At 35.0% G+C, this 21785-nt stretch overlaps 1 protein-coding gene across 3 annotated transcripts in view; it reads right to left on the reverse strand.

Annotated features, from left to right (window-relative positions):
* The window catches only part of LOC115837495 (leucine-rich repeat-containing protein 7-like), a 315547-nt gene that overhangs the window by 155763 nt on the left and 137999 nt on the right, over positions 1-21785 (reverse strand). Inside the window, exon 3 of one of the 3 annotated variants that reach the window (XM_030823159.1) lies at positions 10454-10530. The exons of the other annotated variants lie outside the window; for them this stretch is intronic. Within the exon in view, the coding sequence (XP_030679019.1) occupies position 10454 (1 nt within the window). The 5' untranslated portion in view covers positions 10455-10530. The remainder of the gene's footprint in view (positions 1-10453; positions 10531-21785) is intronic. 3 annotated transcript variants of the gene reach the window in all.

Here is a 21785-nt window from a genome sequence, read left to right on the forward strand (position 1 = left end):
CCCTTGGCATTCTTTTTTTTTTTCTTCTGTGGACATAATTGACTCTGGCCCTTTTACATCTTCAAATTTTAAAGAAATTTAAAGGCAAGTTTTGCTCTATATTCTCTTCTTACCCTGCTTCTTGCTTTTCTTGGTCAACCTCATTTATACCCTTGGCTTTAGTTCCGATCTTCATGGTAAAATCTCCTGAATCCACATCTTTAGCCCAGATCTCTGTTCATTTCAGAAACCCACTTACCCACTTAGTATTGCTACCTGGATATCCAATGACTGTTCCTGGTAGCCATTCTCTCTATCTTCTGCCATAATCTCCCTCAATCTACCCTTTACACTATGACCAGAGGCACCATATTTAATGACATCAATACAACTATTGTCATTGTTCCATTGTTGTCGTTTTAAGGAATTTTTACATTTCTATCTAATAAGCCAATAACTCTATAGAGGTTTATTATGGTGATAAAATTTTATGATAGCTTCTTCATCCAATTTCTCTCAAGGAAACTCTTTCCTCCTGGCAACACAGTAGAAATAGAATGGCCCTTCAAGTCATACAGAAATAGACTGCAATGGTTTTCCCTTTAGTAACCAGGATAACTGTCAAAAAGCCACTTATGTAACTTCTCTGCATCTCAGTTTCTCATATTTCTTATAGAGATAATATGAAGGCTAAGTAAGAAAATGTGTGTATGAATGTATTTTGACTACATAGAAATTAGTCAACAAATGTGAATTTTACTCTCTTCTGCTCTTCCATCTTTCTCTAGGTTAATGGTCACAGCTTTAGTTTAAACAACTAAACTCAGTTAGTCAATTCCAGCTAGAGAGTGCTGTCTAGGCTACAGGTAGGGTCCGGACCCTTTGTTCAGCACAGATGATTTAGAAATATAGTCAAACAGACATGGCAGCATCAAAACCTGATTTCTTGGTATCAGAACACTCAGGGAACAGAAACCAAGTTGCTGGGTCATGCAGGGCTCCCCAGAGCAGCACAGGTCTGGACAGGAGCCTGGAGTGTGAAGCTGGTTGTAGTCTCTCTCTGGCCATCATGGCCTTGAGAGACAAGCACAGTTTGACAAGTTCCCTTCTTGCCTCCAATCCCTCTTTCCTGTGTTGACTATTTCTAGCTCACCCCAGAGTTCCAATAACTTCCTCTAATCATATTAAAAACGTTTAGGCGCCTTGAGTGTATGTTGGCATTTCGTACCTATACAGACTCTGAAGAATCTTGTCGTCAATTTCATTCTTTAGATTTTCAATTTCTGCCTATATAAATGCCACCTCTAACCTGTAATAATTGGTTTTCAATTTTAGGTTATTCTTCATGGACAATATTATATTATTTAAAATTTCTCTTTGGCTTCCTAACAGAATGACTGATATACTTTCAGTAGGATATGCACTTGGAAGTTGTTTGGAGTTAGTACAGTTGACCCTCGAACAACACAAGTTTGAATCGTATGGGCCCACTTAAATGTGGATTTTCTTCCACCTTTGCCACCCCCGAGATGGAAAGAGCAACCTCTTCTCTTCCTCCCCCTCCCCCTACTCAATGTAAAGACAAGGATGAAGACCTTTATGATGATCCACTTTGACTTAATGAACAGTATATGTATTTTTCTCTTCCTTATGATTGTTTAAATAACATTGCCTTTTTTCTGGCCATATCATAAGAATACAGTGTCTAATATACTCTCTAATATACATATATATAAGACATATATATAATATTAATTATGTTATAGCTAAGGTGTCCAGTAAACAGCGGGTATTAGTAGTTAAGCTTTTGTGGAGTCAAAAGTTATATTTGGTTTTGTGATTGCTTGGGAGTATTGGTGCCCCAAACCCTTACGTTGTTCAAGGGTAACTGTATTTGTAATAATATAAGCTTATCACACTTTAAGAAAACTAAATATATGAACCAAATAAATGTCTAATTATTTATAGTAACAGTTGAAAAGGATTTATTCTAAAGTAGCAAGTTCCTATAGTACAGTGAAATGATTTTATTGAAAAAACTTCAATAACCACACAATTGTATAATTTTCTGGAGTTTCTGTACCACCCACAAGTATAAGTCTCTGTGACTTCTCATCTCATTTACTGCTAGATTTCCAGCACCTAGAATAGGACTCAGCAGGTAACAGATGCCCAATAAACATTAGTTGCATAAATAAATCCCAGTGTTAAAAAAGCATAAATTTGTCAGTTTTCTGTATAATTTATCATATTTTGTTCTTCTTTACAAATTGTGAGCAAGAACTTCTTTTCAAAAATAAATTTGTCTAATTTGATTTATATTTCTTGATTCTCAAATAATTATCATAAGCAATGTTTATTGCATGTTATGTGCTATGTGTCCTGTTGCTTGCTATTCTAATCCATCTCTCAAACTGCTCTCACATTTATATTCCATATGAATAGCCCCAAATAACTCATTCACAGAGGCATAGGTTTTCATGTGTTTGAGATGGAGTCTCGTTCTGTCGCCCAGTCTGGAGTGCAGTGGCGTGATCTTGGCTCACTGCAACCTCCGCCTGCTGGGTTCAAGCGATTCTCCTGAAAGGCACAAGTTTTATCAGTTTTGTTTGCTGCTTTATTCCCAACACAGACAATATTAAGAGATGAGTACAATTATATCCATTTTTTTTTCACAGATGAGGAAAAAGAAGCAATGAAAAATGAAAGAATGTGCTCAATTTTAACAGTCATAGAAGATAGTGCTAGATTTTAAACTAGACAATTCAACTCTAGAACATGTGGTTTTAACCACTGCATCCTTGACTTCTGTGTCTTTGCTAGCCTTGAGTCCTACTTGCAATGAATGGAATGTTTTCATCCCCAAAATTTATATGTTGAAATTTTAACCTCAAAAATAAAGTATTAGGAGAAGGGGCCTTTGGGAGGTATTGAATTCATGACAACAGAACTCTCGTAAATGGGATTAACGTCCGTATAAAAACGACCCCAGAGACTCCCTTGCTCCTTCTACCATGTGAGGTTACAGTGAGAGCACAGCTGCCGATGAGGAAGGGGACCTCATTAGACACTGAATCTACTGGCACTTTCATCTTGAACTTCTCAGCCTCCAGAACTGTAAGAAATAAACGTTGACTGTTTATAAGTCACTCAGTCTATGGCATTTTGTTGTAATGACCCAAAAGGACTAAGATACTTTTTCTAACACTGTAACTTGTAAAGAATAGAAGGGTCTCTAAATATCATATGAAATGAATAGCCATGAAAACGAAAGTTTTAATTTCCCAATTCTCTTATTAATAATTTCTGACAACTGTCCAGTAAAACACAAAGGAAAACAAGAAAGAACTCAGAAGGACTTCTGGCCACTTATTTACTGTCAGAATGATAAAAATATCAGCTGTATGCCTTTCCCATTTTTGGTATTTTGAGACAATTTTTTCTCTTAATATGTTAAGTCTCAAATGAAGTTGTACTGCTTTCCGTTTATTGACATCTCTTATCTAGGAAATGACTTTTTCAGGATAGCCATACAAAAAACGTATGAAGTCATCTATGCATTTCCTAGCAGATGTTGCATGTTCCCTAATTGTAAAAGTGAACTTTTTCACAATCATAAGTGGGTCAAAATAAAAATAATTAAATAATTTAGGAAGACAGACACCCTGTCATTAATATCTACAAGAATTACCTAACTGCTTCAAGAGAATTAAACACCAATATACATTATATATAGAAGAACCACATATAATAGAATTAAATAGTTCATTCCATTACAAAAACAAAAGATGCCTTTTACCTCATATACCTTTAAAAATAATGGTAAAAACTAACATAAAAATGGCAAAAAACTAACATAAAAATCAAATTTTAAGCTGGGGAAAATATTTGCAATGCATTTGAAAGAAAATGCATATATATTACATACAAAGAGTGTATGTATGTGTATATATCACATACAAACAGTATGGTGTATACCATATATGGTATATATTGCATACAAAGAGTAGTTACAAAGCGATAAGAAAAAACCAACAATAAAAAAAGTCAAAGAATATCAATATACAATTTATAGAAGAGTATATGACTAATACACATATGAAACAATGCTGAATCTCTCTAATAGAAAAATGCAACTTGAAGTAATTCAGACATTACTTTATGCCTGGCAGAATGTGAAAAATGAGAAAAGTAATCACACCCAACTTCTGGGTAGCAATGTGGGCAAAGGATATTAAATATATAATCCAGTGGAAATGTAAACCATCACAGCTTTTGAGTGCAGTATCCATCTATTAAATTTAGAAAGTCCTATTCACTACATTATGGATAATGGCAAAAATTTGGAAGAAGCTCTATGCAAGGCAACATTATAAAATCTAGCAAAATTACAAAAAGGCATACCATTGTATATAGCAATTTTATTTCTTCTAGATATGCTTACATAGATGCAAAACAGTCTTGCATATGCTCATTTAGAGCAGCTATGTTCATGATAGCGAAAGACTGGTTGCAAAATAAATCAATACAATGTATGACACTAAGGAGCTGTCAAAAAATAAAATTAGAAAGTTTTTTTGTGAGCATATGTGAAATTATCTCTAATATTTTCTATTAAGTAAAAAAGTTATCAAACAGTGTCTAAATATGCTACAATTTCTATGGAAAAGGAGAAAAAAAATATATACGTGTACATACACGTTACATATGTGAAAACTATTTCTAGAAATTTATATAAGAAGCTGATAATGCCAGTTAATTCTCCCTAGAGAGGGAAATTGGCTAGGGATAGAGTTGGGAGAGACTATTTTCAGTTTATCATTTAGAAGCTTTTGATTTTTGAATCACATGAGCTGTTACCCATTGATATTAAAGATGATTTTTTGCATGACAGTGTGAATGTACTTAATGCCACTGAAGTATACATTTAAAAAAAGGTTAAATGGTAAATTATATTTTATGTATATTTTCACACAATAAAATACTTTTAAAAATAGTAATTTTCTTAAAGTACCTGTTTCTCAACAAGTCTGTACCTAAGGATGTATATATCCTTTGAGAAATGTAAGTAAATAATGATAGATTCAATTTGGCTCACATACCATTATTTTACATGGCAAAAAATTGAAAACAGAATAGTAAATTATCCCTAATTAAGAGATTTTTGATAAAAATTATCCAGATATAAAATCGAATGCAGCCATTAAAGAGAATACTTTATGAATGAATAAATAAATTGTGATATATTATATAATGGCATATTATTCAGTGCTAAAGAGAAATGAGCTATCAGTCAATGAAAGGACATGAAGAAAACCTAAATGCATATTACTAAGTGAAAAAGTCCAATATGAAAAAACTACACACTGTTTGATTCCAATTATATGACATTTTGGAGATGACAAAATTATGGAGACAGAAAAAAAATCAGTGGTTGGCAGAGATTAGGGAGGATGGAGCACAGAGGAGTTTTAGGGCAGTGAAACTATTCCGTATTATACAATAATTGTGGATATAAGTCATTATACGTTTGTCCAAACCCACAGAATATACAACACCAGGAGTAAAACCTAATGTAAACTACAGACTTTGAGTAATAACTATATGGTAATGCAGGTTCATCGATTATAACAAATATAACACTCTTGTGTGGGATGTCGATCGCGGGGGAGTCTGTAAATGTGTGGGGATAGATGGCGAATGGGAATTCTCTGCACTTTCTGCTCAAGTTTGGCAATTAATCTAACACTACTGTAAAAATAAAGTCTATGTTTTTTCAAATAAAAAGAATTCTGAGTAAAAGAAAAGAAAGGATACATTAGTCTGTACTAGTTGATGTATAAAGATTTCCATGATTATTTTGAAGAGTTCTGGAGATGCATGGTGGTGATGGTTGCAAAACAATCTGAATGTAGTTAATGTCACTGAACTGTACACTTAAAAGTGGTTAGACGGTAACTTTTATGAGTATTTTATCATAAGTAAAAAAATTAAAAAATATTTAAACATTATTTAAACAATAAAACCAATAAGCATCAAAGGAGCAACAATAAGATGAATGACTGTCCCTAGCGGAGAGGATGAAAGCTAGAAGACAGTGGAATGTAATCTTTGGTGCTGAAAGAAATTCTATAACCAGCAAAAATAAGGTTTAGAAACATAGATACAATAAAGAATTTCCAGAGAAATAAAAATAGAAAATGTATTTCCAGGATACCAGCACTAAAAGAAATCCTAAAGTGACTCCTTCAGACACAAGGAGAATGTTTTCAGATGGAAACACAGATATGCAAAAGAAATGAATGACAATGGAAGAGTAAATGTGCAGGTAAATATAAATGGATATTGACTATATAAACACGAACAGAAATGTTCTAAGTAATCCTTAAATAAACTGTGAAAAATGTCTTAATAATGGCACAAGATGGAGTTAAAATTTTCTAAGATTCTAGCAATATCAGGGAATTGCTAGTAGTAATTATTCGTGTTAGACTGTAAAAGTTGAGGATGAATGTGAAATCTCTAGAGTAACCACTATAAGAACAGTATAAGAATGTATATCTAATAAATCAATAAATTAAAAATGGAATAACAAGAAGTATCTGTTTATTTCCAAAATCCAAAAGAAATTAATAAAGGAGAGAAAAACATATAAGTAGGTGAGTTAAAGAGAAAATAAATAGTAACATGATAGATACAAACCCAAGTTTATTTTAATAAATATAAATGTAAATGGACTATATAACTCAAGTATATATCAATACTATCATATTAGTATTATCAATATTATCAGGTTTTTTAAATAAAGGCTACTATAAGATGCTTACAAGAGATCATAAATATAAGAACCAGAAGGTTGAAAAAAGGGTGCACAAAGAAAAGCCATGCAAATATTAACCAAATGTAAGTTGGCATTGTTTGTGCTAAAAACAGAAAGTAGATTTTAAGGCAAAAGGCATTATTAGAGATAAAAAGTAACATTTTATAATGATAAAGTGATCAATGCATAAATAATGTAAATGTTAATTGTGGTTATCTTTGGAGTGGTTTTTAAAGTGATTTTTACATTCTTCATCATACTTTTTTGTATTGTTTGAGGTTTTTACAATAAGCATGAATTATTTGTATCACCTGAAATAAAACAATAAAGCCATTTTTTACTGTAGACAGAAAAAGAAATAATGCAATACAAAGATTTAAGAGTAATCTTTCTAAATAAAAACAGTTTAAAAAGATTTAGTGGTTATTATGCTCTGATTACAGTTATGAAAATTAAGTCTATAATGCTAGGTCAAGAAAAGTAAAAGTAGAGCTAGTGAGAATCAGGTGGAAAATCGCACATGAAAGTGTTATGTAATCTCATTTTCTTCTTAGTCCTATTTATTTAAGGATTAGAAGATAGTTAGATAATTCTGAGTGTATTTTCTGCAAGTAGATGATATAGGAGTACTTAAAAACAAAAAGAATGTGGGAATGATCCAAAGAGAGGAAAGAACTGATTCATTCATTCATTCATTCATTCATTTATTCATTGAATAATTACTTATGAGTACTTAGTCTGTGCCAAGTACTGACTGAAATTATCATTTCTGAGGCTAATAGAATATTTGTCAGTCTAGCGTGGGAAATTACTTTTGAGATTATTAGATGGAATAAGTCATGCATAATTGATGGGATTACCCAAGAATAACAGTTCCTTAACTAACATACTTTAAATTGAATTTGCTGTTCAAATTGTGGGAAGACTTAAAGTGTTTATAACAAGGATATTTTGAATGATATTCTGAGAATAAGTAAATCTGACTTACAAAAATAAAACTACCCATAGATAAGTCTGAAAAACATAAATGAATCATTGGGATTGATATAGGAAAGAGATAAAGACGCTGTTGAAGAGGATTTGAAAAACCATCTGGCATCAAAAGTTGGGTTAGCTCTGTTGGGGTTCCCAATTACTGACTAATTGCAATATCCAAAAGCTTTTCTCCCTCAATCGTTCTCCTAGAATTTTCAGGAGCATTTAACACTGTTGCCCTCTTTGAATCTCTTGGCTTCTCTGGTTTCTTTTAACAGAACAAAGACACTAGAAGTCAGTTTTTCTCTTATTTCTAACTATCAGTTTCTGTGGCTAATTCCTCTTTCTTCGAACAGAATTTTGAGGACTGAACACTGATGATCCTAAAAGTTCTACCGGTGGCAATGTTTCCTTTTCACTCAGTACATGTTTTTTGCCTGATAAAATTCTGGCAGCTTCTATCAGCATCTCTATTCAAATAGATCAACCCATGCTTTATCCAATCCTAGAGCGCCAGTTCTGTGTTTTCACTATCCCTGTGATCATCCCCCATTTTGCTACGCAGGAGACACACAAATGTCACGTTCTAAGCTAAAGTTACCGTTTTAATACCCTCTATTGAAGTTAACTGTTATTCTTTTAGTGTTCCAGGTCTCAAATAATGAGATCACAAATGAAGTTCCTGTGGAGTCTGGCAAAGAAGATATTCCTTTCAAATCAAGTTCTTCGCTTCTCTATCTCTACCACATTCCTGAGCCTGGCTTACAACAAGCCACTGATTTCCCTGTTTCCCAGCACCAAACTCCCTGCAGTCTAGTCTCACACTGCTACCAAATGTTTCCTTCCTTCCTTCCTTCCTTCCTTCCTTCCTTCCTTCCTTCCTTCCTTCCTTCCTTCTTTCCTTCTTTTTTCTTCCTTTCTTTCTTTTTCTTTTTTTCTCTCTCTTCTCTTTCTTCTCTTTATTTCATTTCTTTCTCTCTCCTTTCTTTCTTTTTTCTTTCTACTCTCTCTGTTTCTCCCTTTTTCTTTCTTTCTCTCCCTCTTTCCCTCCCTCCTCTTTCTTTCTTTCCTCTTTCTTTTTTCTTTCTTCTTCTTTCTCTTTCTTTCTTTCTTTCTTTCTTCCTTCCTTTCTTTCTTCCTATATTCCAATATCTTTTAAATTATGGCCTTCTAGAGTTCCTTCTTACCTAAAGCTAATATTGACTATTACCAAGGTATCTATAAACACAGTTTTACAATTTTCCCTCCTTCAGTATGAAGTTGGCCCAACTGAACTTTGAATTTTGAAGGTGCTTGCCTTTCCACCCCCTCATAGGATAAGCATGTGCCACTTTATGGCAATGTAAGATGAAGAGTGTAATTTTATAAATCAAATACACTAAGGACTAATAATTTTCATTATAAAAATGTTTTTCATCTCTATTGAGTCATTGCTTAGTATTCTTCTTATCAAAATGTGTGGTTCCAATTGTATAAATATATGATAGAGTTATCTGTGAAGTATTTATCATTCATGACCTGTCATTCATAAGGCCATCAAAGAAGATTGAAAAGGAAGAAACTTCTGTTGGTTTATATAATTTTTTTGGAATCTGTACTGCTAAGCAATTGAAACACAATTTTACACATTTTCTGTGGTTATAGAAATATCTACTACTATAAAATTTTAAATATAAAACATTTATGCACAAAATTTTGATTATGGATACTGCCATCATTTTGTATACATTTTTGTTTGCATGTATATTTTAATCATTACTATTGAATAAGTCCTATTAAATTAAGAACTAGCTGTATTAAGTTCTATCTTGAAAAAAATGTATGTATATATGTAGATATGTAGATATACATGTAAAATCAGTTTTTAAGTGCAAACTTAGTTCCCTTCTCCATACCAGCGAAATATTTATGTAAATACTTTCTAAAATCCTTTTAGCTTTAGTATTTTCTAATTCTATTACAATTTTCAAGATACATTTGTGGATAAAGAATCAACTCTGACCACTTTAATATGGAGCAATGAGATTTTCAAAGATTCTTCTTGCTATTCAAATAATCTTATTTACTCTTCCCACATTCTTAAGTTCATTTTTTATCCATTTATCTAAACATTGCATGCTTTTATCATTGAACCTCCTATTTCATTTCTTGAAAATGTCAGGAAATACTGATAAATGCAAAGCTCCCGCTTTGTGCCTGGATTTCATTTGATATCACCTTGAATTTTTGAAATGTAACCTTCAAAAAGGAATATAATTTCACTTTATTTCTTAGAAGCATTATTATAAAATAATATTTATGAATGGCTTACGAGAGGAATCAATGCATTTACATAGTGGATAAATATGTCACAAGACATAGGCAGATTCATTTACTCTTTTTATGAAGGAGTGAGTATTGAATTAGGGGCTCTAAAAATAAGACCTGAGAGAGGATACAGTATTTAAATTCATGTTTCTTATGAAAGTAATTTCATTATTACTGACAGAAAATGAGTTTCCTGAGATTCATAGTTACCATGTTTATTCCTAATTATTTTTGTGATGGGATATAGGTTAACATGAAAACTGCTAAGTATAAATTTAAAATTACAAGACTATTTGGTAATTATAGAGTAAAATTCCCATAACACTACTGAATTCTATATACTTAAGCATAGTAAAATAATATAGTATCTACTTGCTAGTTATTCCTGTCTCTGCAGACTTCTAGGTTGTGACCACTTTGACTTGCATTTTTTTTCATGTAGCGGGCTCCTTTAAAAAAAAAGAAAATTTAAAAAATTTCAATTAACTGCAATTATAAATTGACAAATGCATCTAAATGAACATAATAAGCAAGAATGGAATGTGAAGAGCTTAATTAGATGCTTCCCTAATTGTCAGGTTACATATCCTATAAGAATAATTCCATAAACACTACCACTAAACATTAGAGCTGTGGGTATATAAATCCAGGGTGGAATAAAAGGATGATACTGTTGTCCAACATTCTTCCTTAAGCAACACTTTGATACCTATAAGCAAAAATGCTTTGTATAGTGCTTTTCCTTCTTGCCTATTTTATTTCTAATAACTAAATAATAAATGTAAAATGTATTTTTTCTTATCTTGAATTTATAAAAAAATTTAAAAAATATTTTATAATTTAGATTCATACAGGTTAGCGTTGCCTTCTCCTCTAATTATTCTGAATCAATAAAATTTTATATCTTGCTATTATACCTTAAACACTGATTTGGGGATTCCCAGTGATCACTAAAACAAAACTAAATGCTTTGACATTGTTAGTTATTATATGTGCATATAGTCATGGCTTACTGTATTCAGTATATTATAACTAAAATAATTGAGCCCCAAATCCCCAAATGCATTTGTAATTAAGTGTATTTTAGAAAAGTGACTTGCATGAGACTGATGGAGATATACACATTAACTTGGTGTTGCAATTTGCATTCTATGCATTTATTATCCCATGGTTGACATGGGAAATAAAAAAGAAAATGTACTTTAAATTTATTAATTTGAATACTCAATATAGAGCCTTTATATATGTATCTATAAAACCCGAGACTTTCTATATAATCATTAAATGTATAAGTCAGGAGTATAGGGAATTTCCATTTATCAGTGGGACAGAGAAGTATCTAGTTCATGTCCAGAATCAGGCAGGGCCTGGTATGTCTTAAGAGTCATAAAGGGAGGATTCATTATCATTATTACTTAGTGCAATGGTTCTATTAAAAATTTAAAAAAGGAAATCAAAAGGCCAAAAACTTAAAGATCTACTTAAACAAGCCAATTTTACACAGTAGGACTTAGATACTAAAATCTTTTCTTGAATTTGGAACTCTAAAGGATATTTTGGAAAATAAAAGCTACAGTGACAATATATAAATAGCAGATAAAATGCTGAAGATTATGTTTAATTGATACAATTCTTTATTTGCACAAAATGCATAGTCTTAGAATCAATAAAGCTTAGCAAATGGTGTGTTTAGGCAGACATAATTTTCTGATAATAAATGCATTATTAAAATGAGATAGAAATTATGGTTTCAACGTGATAAAAATGCTCCTTCTGGTCTTGCCACTGTTCACAGAATAAAAAAAAAAACAAAACATCAGATTCCTAATCTTGGTATTCAAGTTAAAAAGTGATTCTCTGCCCCTGACTTGACCCACAACAGTTTTTCAATATATACTTCAGGAACCAGGAAGACTGAAACACCTGGCGGAATCTTCCCCACCCCGGCCCCCACTACATCTTTGTTCATGTTGTTCCTCCCGCTAGGACTGCCCTTCTACTGATTTCTGCCTGTGGTTTCATTACTGTCATCAAAGTCCAGATAATGAGCTTCCTCTTCCAGGAAGCCTTTCCTGATTCCTTTCAATTGTATGTAATCTTTCACTGTCCTCTAAATTGCCATTTCTCATTTCCTCTCGTAATACTTTTCAATAGATTCTAATTATTTATGTTTCATCACATCAAATGACTAAACTGTAATTTTTTCATAAGCTGCTTTCCTCCATGATTTATCTTTGCATTTTAACAAATTTCAGGGATGGTATATTGTAGAGTATAAGCACTTCATACTTTTAAAAATTTTGATAAATATTGCTTATGTATTAAACTGGACAAATTTTTGTTGGTAAGAGATTTCCTCCTAGAGGGAGACTAGATATTGTTGGAAAAATTCCTCAGTATGTCCTCTTGGTGTAGAAGGAGTAACTCAGGGGAGTTGAGTGTGTCTGGGAGTGGCAGAAGGAGAATCTCATTCTGGAAAGAGGGAAGGCCTGGCGAGCACGGTGAATTGGTGTAAGGCTGTGGCCACTCCATATAATATATCTCTCTGCATATGATTCTTTTTGCAAATTGTACAAAATATTTGTTATGAAGGTGCTGGATGAGTTTAGCTTTGGGATTAATAAGATACAGAATAAGAAGAGAGAGAAGAAGAGAGTCCCAGGAATTAGCAAGATTACTGGGTAGATTTTCTAAGCACAGCTCTTAGGTGTCTGATACACAACAAGCATTCAGCTACGGTGATTAACATTTTGTGACTGGAAATTCTTATTTGGGGCAAAAGTCTGTATTAATGTTAAACAATTATCTCTATTCCCCAGAATTCAAACCCTTTGATCAGTTTCATACCAGATGCCATGCAGATTCCAACTCTGTGTAATTCAAGTAACTAAGGTTTAGCTGAAATGATCATAAACGTAGCTGGAAATTAAGGAAACGGTCATTCAACAGTCTGATTAAATACCATTTGATATAGCATGCCTACAACTTAGAAAACAGGAATCAGATAATTTAATTTCTTTTTCTGTAAAATGGCAGTAATCATCAAACTTAACATCTCATAGTTTACAAAAAAAAGTAAAATAAGCTCCTTTTGTTTGTTTTTGAGAAGGGTCTCACTTTGTCATCCAGGCTGGGGTGCAGTGGCACAATCACGGCTCACTGGTGGCTTTGACCTCCCAGGCTCAAGTGATCCTCCAACCTCGGCCTCCAGAGTAGATGAGGTTACAGGTGAAGGCCACCACACCTGTCTAATTATATATATATATATATATACACACACACACTTTTTTTTTTTTTTGAGAGACCAAGTCTTATTATGCTTCCCAGGCTGATCTGGAACTCCTAGGCTCAAGTGAGCCTCCTGCTTTGGCCCCCCAAAGTGCTGGGATTACAGGCACGAACCACCATGCCTGGCCTTAAAATAAATTCTTCTTAAGAGCAAAGACTCTCCTTAGAAGAAGGGTATTTGTTATTATTATTTTTTATTACAATAGGTAAAATTATATGCCTAAAATATATTATTACAGTATCCATGAAAGTGATATCTTAAAAATAAACTATTATATTCTTGTTGTCTGTAATCTTGTCATTTTGTTGAAAACAAAATGTGACCCTCCACGTTCAGGGAGATTCACCATTCAATACACTGGAGGGAATATGTGTCTAAATTTAGAACAACAGATCTTTGTGTTACATAGGCAGCAGTTATTATTTTAAGTATGCATAGACTTGCTTTTTTCCCTTGCAGATAGCTGAAACTGGGCCTTTCCATGGTTAATGCAATATGGACATCATCACCCCACTCCTTCATACAAGAGAAATAAAGCCAGCAAGGCACACATACTTTTAAACACAGTATTTTATTATTCTTTTATAAGAGACCAGATGCACTTAGTCACTAGTGATATTACATTTTTAATGCTGAAAGAAAAAATAAAACTAACTTTTGGTTATAATAGAGACCAGACTACTAGCCCTAATGGTTCTGTTTTTGTTGTTGGTTGGTTTGTTTGTTTTGTGAGACGGAGTCTCACTCTGTCACCCAGGCTGGAGTGCAGTGGCGCAATCTCGGCTCACTGCAACCTCTGCCTCCTGGGTTCAAGCAATTCTCCCTGCGTCAGCCTCCCGAATAGCTTGGAAGACAGGCGCCCACCACCAAGCCTGGCTAATTTTTATATTTTTAGCAGAGATAGGGTTTCGCCATGTTGGCCAGCCTGGTCTCAAACTCCTGACCTCAGGTGATCTGCCCGACTCGGCCTCCCAAAGTGCTGGGATTACAGGCGTGAGCCACCGCACCTGACCCTTTCTTTTTTTTTTTTTTCTAAATAAAATACTTAAAAAAATTAAATTTTAAAGGACTTGCGCGCACGCACGTGTGTGTGTGTGTCTTTTTCTCAGTGCTACCACTGTCCTCATTGGTTGGGGGTACACTTAGCTAAGTGACTGAGCCTCCAGGTTCAAGTCTATTTTAAACGACTTTATGAGATAACTTATATATGAAAGTATTGTTTGAAAGCCTTTTGAAAGGCTCCTTGCTTTGGGCCATAACTCTTTTTAGTGGCATTTCTGGTTTCTAGATTTTTAGTCAAAATTTTTGAAATACATTCTCCTCATGCAGTGCTTTGATTATATGTAAATGATGACACAAGACCCCCACTCACTGTGTATAATAGGTACATGCTAATTCTCACCAGCATATACTTCCTGAACGTTCTACATCTTTCTGTGGCCCAAGCTGCATTTGACTCCAGTTTGACCTGCCTCCGACATGCTACTCAAAAGTGGAAAGTACGGTTAAAAGTCCTTAGGGTATAAGCTCCTACTTAAATCATGGTTTCCCAGGGGCAAAGACCTTGTTCAGTTATGCTTATAATCAGTGTTTATGACTCTAGACACTGTAATATTTATCAAGTGTTGCTCCAGCACTTGAGCCATGACGACACGGTAAATAGGCCAGATTTGAATGCCAAGCACTACAAATACCCAGCTTCACATTTCAATTATATTTAAATGAAATTGCCTAATGCAAGTGTTTAAAAGTTCATTAAAATTAACCTTTCGAATCTAGAGGGTGCAGTGGGCACTCGTGATAATAACACAGTTTTAGATTTAGGTTTTCAATTGCTGAATAAATGAAAAATGCAGGGGATTTGAAATGTCAAGGATGCTTTGAAACAGATATTGAATTGGCTAAGAACTTTAACTCAGTCTCATGGTCAATGTTCTCCAGTGTTTTGTGACATGGTCACTAACAGTCATTGATTATTTAGTGCCAACAATGTGCTAGGAGCTGTTGAAGTACAGGCACTGCACATCAAAGAAATGTGATAAGCATGATTCCGAGCAAGAATTATGATAGGAGCATATTTAGATTGAATTACAGGTTTGACAGAAATTTTAAACGGCCACACTCAGTTTATCATTTTAGGAAAAACTACACCACAGCCATCCTCAGCGAGGGAGAATTTACTATATTTTGAAGGTCACCAATATCTTCAGAGATTCATTAGGATTTGTTGTTACATCTTACAGGTGCTCAACCTATAAGAATCAGAGTTGGAGGAATTTCCAGAAAGCATGAGGGCCATACACTCAACACTGGACTTGTGAGATCTGAGTGGAGGAAAGAACGTTTTTGCAGCAAGCCCTATGAGTCACTTAAATTTAAAAGCAGGTCTTTAAAGTCTATATATGAATGTCTTCGGAAACTAAAAGGGAAAAGAGAATTCCAAATTGAGACTAAGTTCTGGTTATCTAGTCAGTGTGGGCTCTGGGATGCAACATGAATAAGCTCTGCAGAAGAGCTTATCTTTGAGGGGCAGGGATCTAAAACAGATTTAAATATAATCTGAGAAGCGCTATTTTGGATGTGTACACATTGTATCATAGGAATCCAGGAGAGGGGCACTCAGTACAATCTATGGGTTCATAGACTGATGGGTCACTGCCTTAGATATTCCAAGCATTTTATCCACTTTACTACATTTTAATTAAATTCCAGGAAACAAAACCAAGATTCTTCAAGTTTCTTTCATGCACACGGTTTTGCCTTAAGCCCAGTAAGAAAAAGACAGAAAATAAAAACAACAGAGACTAGATATCTATAAAGCTTTCATTGCTACCTTTAAACATGCACCCATCTCCAAATCTGTAAGCCCCTACAGGGAGGAATAGACAGTACAAAACTGCTTTGCTGGTTGCTGCTGGCAAGAGAAGGAAGCCCTGAAGCTGTAGTGAAGACTCTGGGCTAAACTGGGCCACTGTTTCTGCCTTTCTCTGCTTGGGGTCCCCTGTCTTGACACTTTTTCTTTCTTTCTTTCTTTTTTTTTTTTTTTTTTTTTTGAGACAGAGTCTGGCTCTGTCGCCCAGGCTGGAGAGCAGTGGCGTGATCTTGGCTCACTGTAGCCTCCGCCTCTGGGGTTCAAGTGATTCTCCTGCCTCAGCCTCCCAAGTAGCTTGGCAGTACAGGCGACCACCACCACACCTGGCTAATTTTTTTGTATTTTTAGTAAAGACGGGGTTTCACCGCGTTAGCCAGGGTGGGTGGGCTTGATCTCCTGACCTCATGATCCACCTGCCTTGGCCTCCCAAAGTGCTAAGATTACAGGCGTAAGACATGCCCGGTTGACTTTTTTTCTAGATTATCCCTACCATTATCATAAGAAATAAACTTAAAAAGTCTTTCTTCATATATCCACACACATAGTTGCATAAATCAGTAAGTTTTCATTATTATCACAAACTATAACTCATACTCAATATTTCTTATGCATTTTTGAAACAGAAGTGAAGTCATAAACTAAAAGAGGGCCCAGAGAGTCCGTCTTTCCTATAACACAACTCTCTATCATACGGAGTATTTCTTAAACCTTGGTAATGATTCTGTTTGTTAGGCATGTATCTTTATTCTCTTTTCATAGATGTAAAACCTGACTTTCGAGTCAGATAGCATTCATTCATTCCTCGAACAAATTAAGAGCTTCATTTGCCAGGCACTATGGAGCTAGAGAAGACTCTTGTCATCAAAGACCCCGTAGTCTTGACAAAAACAAAGCCGTGTTCACCACACCAATTTTTCTCCCCTAGCACATAAGAAGATTGATTCTTTCTGCCCCCATCTCCTACTACAGCTAGACTGTGGCCATGTGACTGAAAGTTTGGTCAATGATGGGTGAACCTAATAAAAAATATTTCTAGGCCTGACCCTGGAAAAATATAATCTTGTGATCTTTTTATCCTCTCTTTCCCTGGTAAGCTGCAAATACCCAGTTGGCATAGCTACAAACGAGAGCCTCTCAATCTGCATTGAACGGTGACATGAAGGAGAAATAAACTTTACTATGTTATTTTGGAGTTTAATTTTGGAGTTTAATTTCTTATCACTGCAGAGTCTATTCTTTCCTGTCTAATACAAAGTTTCATGAGCAAGACAGACACTAACCAAATAGTTACAGAAAATACAATTGCTTTCAAGGAACAATCTGAGTGCTCTGAACTGAAGTAACAGGGGAGACTTTTTGTAGTAGATCGGATAATATTTCAGAAATATTTAATCTCCCCCCTTATTTTCATAGAAGGAATATACCAGTGATGTTGGATGGGTTTGGCTTTGTGACTTGCTTTAGTCAATAAAATAGGTGGAAGTAATGGTGGACCAGTTCTCAATTTATCCCTTAAAAGGTCTTGTGTGTTTCTGCTCACATTGTTCCATTTCTGCCACACATAAAGGCTATAAAAGAAACCTGTCCAGGTTAGCCCACTGGTCCTAGGAGGAATATGAGCCACATATGGAGCCGAGTTGTACCAACTGGGACTCCTTAGATCAGCTGACCTCAGGACATGAACATGCCTATATGAGATCAGCACAGCCACTGAGTCTATCCTGACCATCAGGCCCCCAACCAATGCTCACACATTTGGCCTAAACAGATGTTCAGAATTGCATGCCACAGAAATTTGGTTATTGATATACACACTATTACAGTAATAACTAACTGACATACCTTCTCAGATAAAGACCTCAATGAGGTGGTAACATTTTAGTGAACACCTAAAGGAAGAAAATTCTAGGAGAAGAAACAACATTCAAAAAGGCACTAAGGTATGTGGCATATTTTGAGGAACTTAATGATGGTCAGTATGCCTAAGCCTAATAAGCACGAAGGAGGGGGGTTCAGAAATAGACCGGGGAGATCAGTCCTTGTGGACTCTGGTAGGAAACTAATTTTTAAATTTTACCACAGCCAATAGGGACTGTTGAAGGATAGCTTGAAGGTGGGAAATGAATTGGAAGAGGAGACAGAAATACTTGACTTGAAAATTCACTTATATATATATAGCAAACACATTGTTTTTACTTAGGTTTTATGTGTCATATGTATATCTTGTGGCTTTAAGGGCGCTGATGGACATGAGAGGCCCTTCTACATTTCCACTTGGTACTTCTAAGAATGCCAGATACGGCAGGAGGACTGATGAAGCTCTGACCAATTTTACTGAACATGACTGATCTCTCAGCCTGCTTTTGTTAGCCTAATAGTGTATATAAAGGATACCCAAGGGTTTCTTTGCAAAACAAGTACTCTCTTATACCACCCCTTAGAACCATGTGGTCCAGCAGAGTATATAATGTGCAGTGAAGGATACAGAGGAGTCATAAACTGACCATTATAACTAAATGAAATCTGCATCTCACCTTGGTCTGTCTGGGTCTTTATTGCACTTCATTAGTTCTAAAGCAAGAGTCTGCTTCCTCACGAGTCTCTATGACTCTAACTTTACCTACCTCCAAGACTATAATCTAGAGATGACTTTCTAAAACATTTTTATTATGCATGTTTGACTTGGGGGCAAGGAAACAAGAGTGAGGAAATGGAAAATTAGCATTTAATGAATGCATATTTTATTCTAGATATTATCCTAGGTGATTAGAGATTACATCTTTCTCCGTTTGGTTTCCCCTGCGTCAGACTCTGCCTGAGACAGAGTTGAGAATAAATAATTTGTTTGGGAGGGAATACCAGGAAATACCAATAAAAGAGCAAAGAAATAAAACAGGGAAGGAAAGGAAGCCAGAAATTGGCACGTAATAAAGCAGATTACCAATCTGGGTAACTGAGGCTCTATTCTGCGGGCAGATGCTGACAGACACTGTGGAATATGCCTCAGGGTGACTCAGCAGAGGGATGAAGAGGGCTGGCTATTTATTCTTATACTCCTATCTGTCAATGATAGAAGGGTGCATCTGGGGGCATTCTCTCCTCCGTACTTACAGGCTGCATTGAACACAAGCTGAAAGACTGTTCTCAAGCAAATATGACAGTGCCTGCACTTCCATCCCATGGCATGACTGGAATAACAAGGATCAAATGGGCATGGGAGGATCCTCAACAGCTACAGAAACTTTTGCTTATTTACTCCTCATTAATCATCATCATTTTAGACCCTTAATTCCCTTATTGCTCAACTTAAAGACACATCCTACCACACTCTATCACTTGTTTCTTTCCTTCTGATCCCTTATCACAGTTGTTTACTGGTAATTTTATCCTTTTTTGTATATTTTCTATATTTGTCATTAGACTGTGAGCATAAGGCCTAGAACTGAGTTTATTTTATTCACCAACATCGAATACAAAGTAGGAACCACTTGAGATTTGTTGAATCAATGAATAAAAACATCTCTATGACATAGGTAGTGTGTTCTTCGTTAATAGGTGGGAAGCTATGGCCATACTGGTGGTGACAGAATTCCAATACAGGAAAGTCCAACATAAATCCCACACTCTACCATACTGTGATAATGACACCATGCTGTGTTCCTGCTTCCTTCCTCAGAAACTCAATTATTGTCTATTTCCTACATCATTAAATCTTAACTTCTCTGTCTGACTTTCAAATCCTTCTATAATCAGGCTAGTTATATTAGTCTTGTAGCTTTAAAAAAAACCAGCACACAAATACATTATAGGATGAATGAAATATTTCTTAAGGCCATGTGTGAAAACGACTTGCAGGTCGCTGATTGTCAACAATTAGTGTACTATGAGAAAACAGTGTGACCTAGTCTCTAAAAAGTCCAATGTGAAAAGGCTGCATGAATGGGAATATAATTTCTAGAGCTGTCAGAAGGTTGGGTGTAAGTGATGGTGAATGCTAGACTCTGTTTCTGAGGTCAAAATGACTGGAACACTCAAGAGTAACTGAGGACAGGACAGCAAAATTCCTCTTATCCATGCACAGGTGAGTGATTTTGCTCAAGATAATTGGACCTGAACATGAACCACAGAACTGTGTAAGCAAAATGGAATCGGTAAGGTTGAAGCTGGAAACAAAAGAACAAGAAATAATACATACCTACTTATATTTGCTAAGGGTGTGTAGATGCCTTCATTTACATTATTTAATTTAAGCCTCAAGACAAGGCCATTAACTTGAATATAGTGCCAGACAAATGCATGAAAATAATTCAGCATTCAGTCAGTCAGCAAAGAAATTACCAAAAGAAGAGAGTTGCATCCCGTGTGCTAGGTTACAAATTCATATAAGAAATAATCAGGTAATGATATGACCATTTATTTTTTGGAGGGAAGACGTGGTAGAATGCATTGATTGATCAAAAATATTTGAAGCATTTCTTTATACTATCAGGCTAATCTGTATGGATGTTCCTTCCTCTGGGAGTGTTAAAAATTAACCATACAAATTAGGTCATTCTGGTCATGTCCAAAATCAGAGTCTAGGGGCCTGGGAGATAAAACACTAGCGGCATATAGCACCATCTTCAATAACTGAGTTTTTCTCAAGCCCAGCTGCTGAAATGGCCTGCTGTAACCCAAATACCAGTTTTATGTAGTAGCTGAAACAACCTGCCATGACTCTAGAGCTAGTTTTACCTACCACCCTCACTTACCAGTCTTCTCTAATGTCAAGATTTCTTCCAAAATGCTTCTCTTTCTAATAAAACTCTAAACCTTTTCTTTGTTCTTCAGACATACTGAAGATAACCCTCATCTGTGTGTATGCCCTGGATTGCAAGTCTGTGACTCTCAAAGAAAATGTTTAATTTAGAGGCCTGTCTCTGTTTTATTTTGACTTCAACAGAAGGATTACACTTCCTGTCCCAATGATGTTAGCTAGGCAATGCAACTCACTTTGGCTAATGGAATACAAGCCAAGGAGAAGCTTTAAGAGCTCTCCTGTGCTTCTACCAGTGTTCTCTTCCCTCTGTGGCAAATCACAGCTATGGGCTTCATTTCCTTTCTAAATTCTGGAACAAACGGAAGGTAGAGCAGAGCCCTAGCCAATATAGAGCCAAGTAATTGTAGTGAAAAATAAACCTTTGTTGTCGTAAACACTGAGGTTTGGGGGTTACTTATTATTACAACGGTAAAAGTTGTGTAAGAAGAAGTGGGTAACAGTGTCTTTCGAATTTTGGGAAAGTTTACAAATTAGAAATTGAGATAATAAAGAAAACATTTTACAGAAATAATTTTGGGTTTAATGTAGGAACAAATCTATAAACAGTGTTTTAAAGTGTTCATACTATTTAAAGGAATTTGGTCTTAGGGTATGAGGACATGTGATTACAAATGAAATGAGAAATGAATTATTGAATTTTGATTTGTAGTTGCAATATGTAGGAGAATTTCCTTTCATTGGCTAACAGTAGTATTGTAATGCTTGAGATAATTTGAAATTTACT

This window comes from Nomascus leucogenys, chromosome 12 (assembly GCF_006542625.1).
Source record: "Nomascus leucogenys isolate Asia chromosome 12, Asia_NLE_v1, whole genome shotgun sequence".
Classification (NCBI taxonomy): Eukaryota; Metazoa; Chordata; class Mammalia; order Primates; family Hylobatidae; genus Nomascus; species Nomascus leucogenys.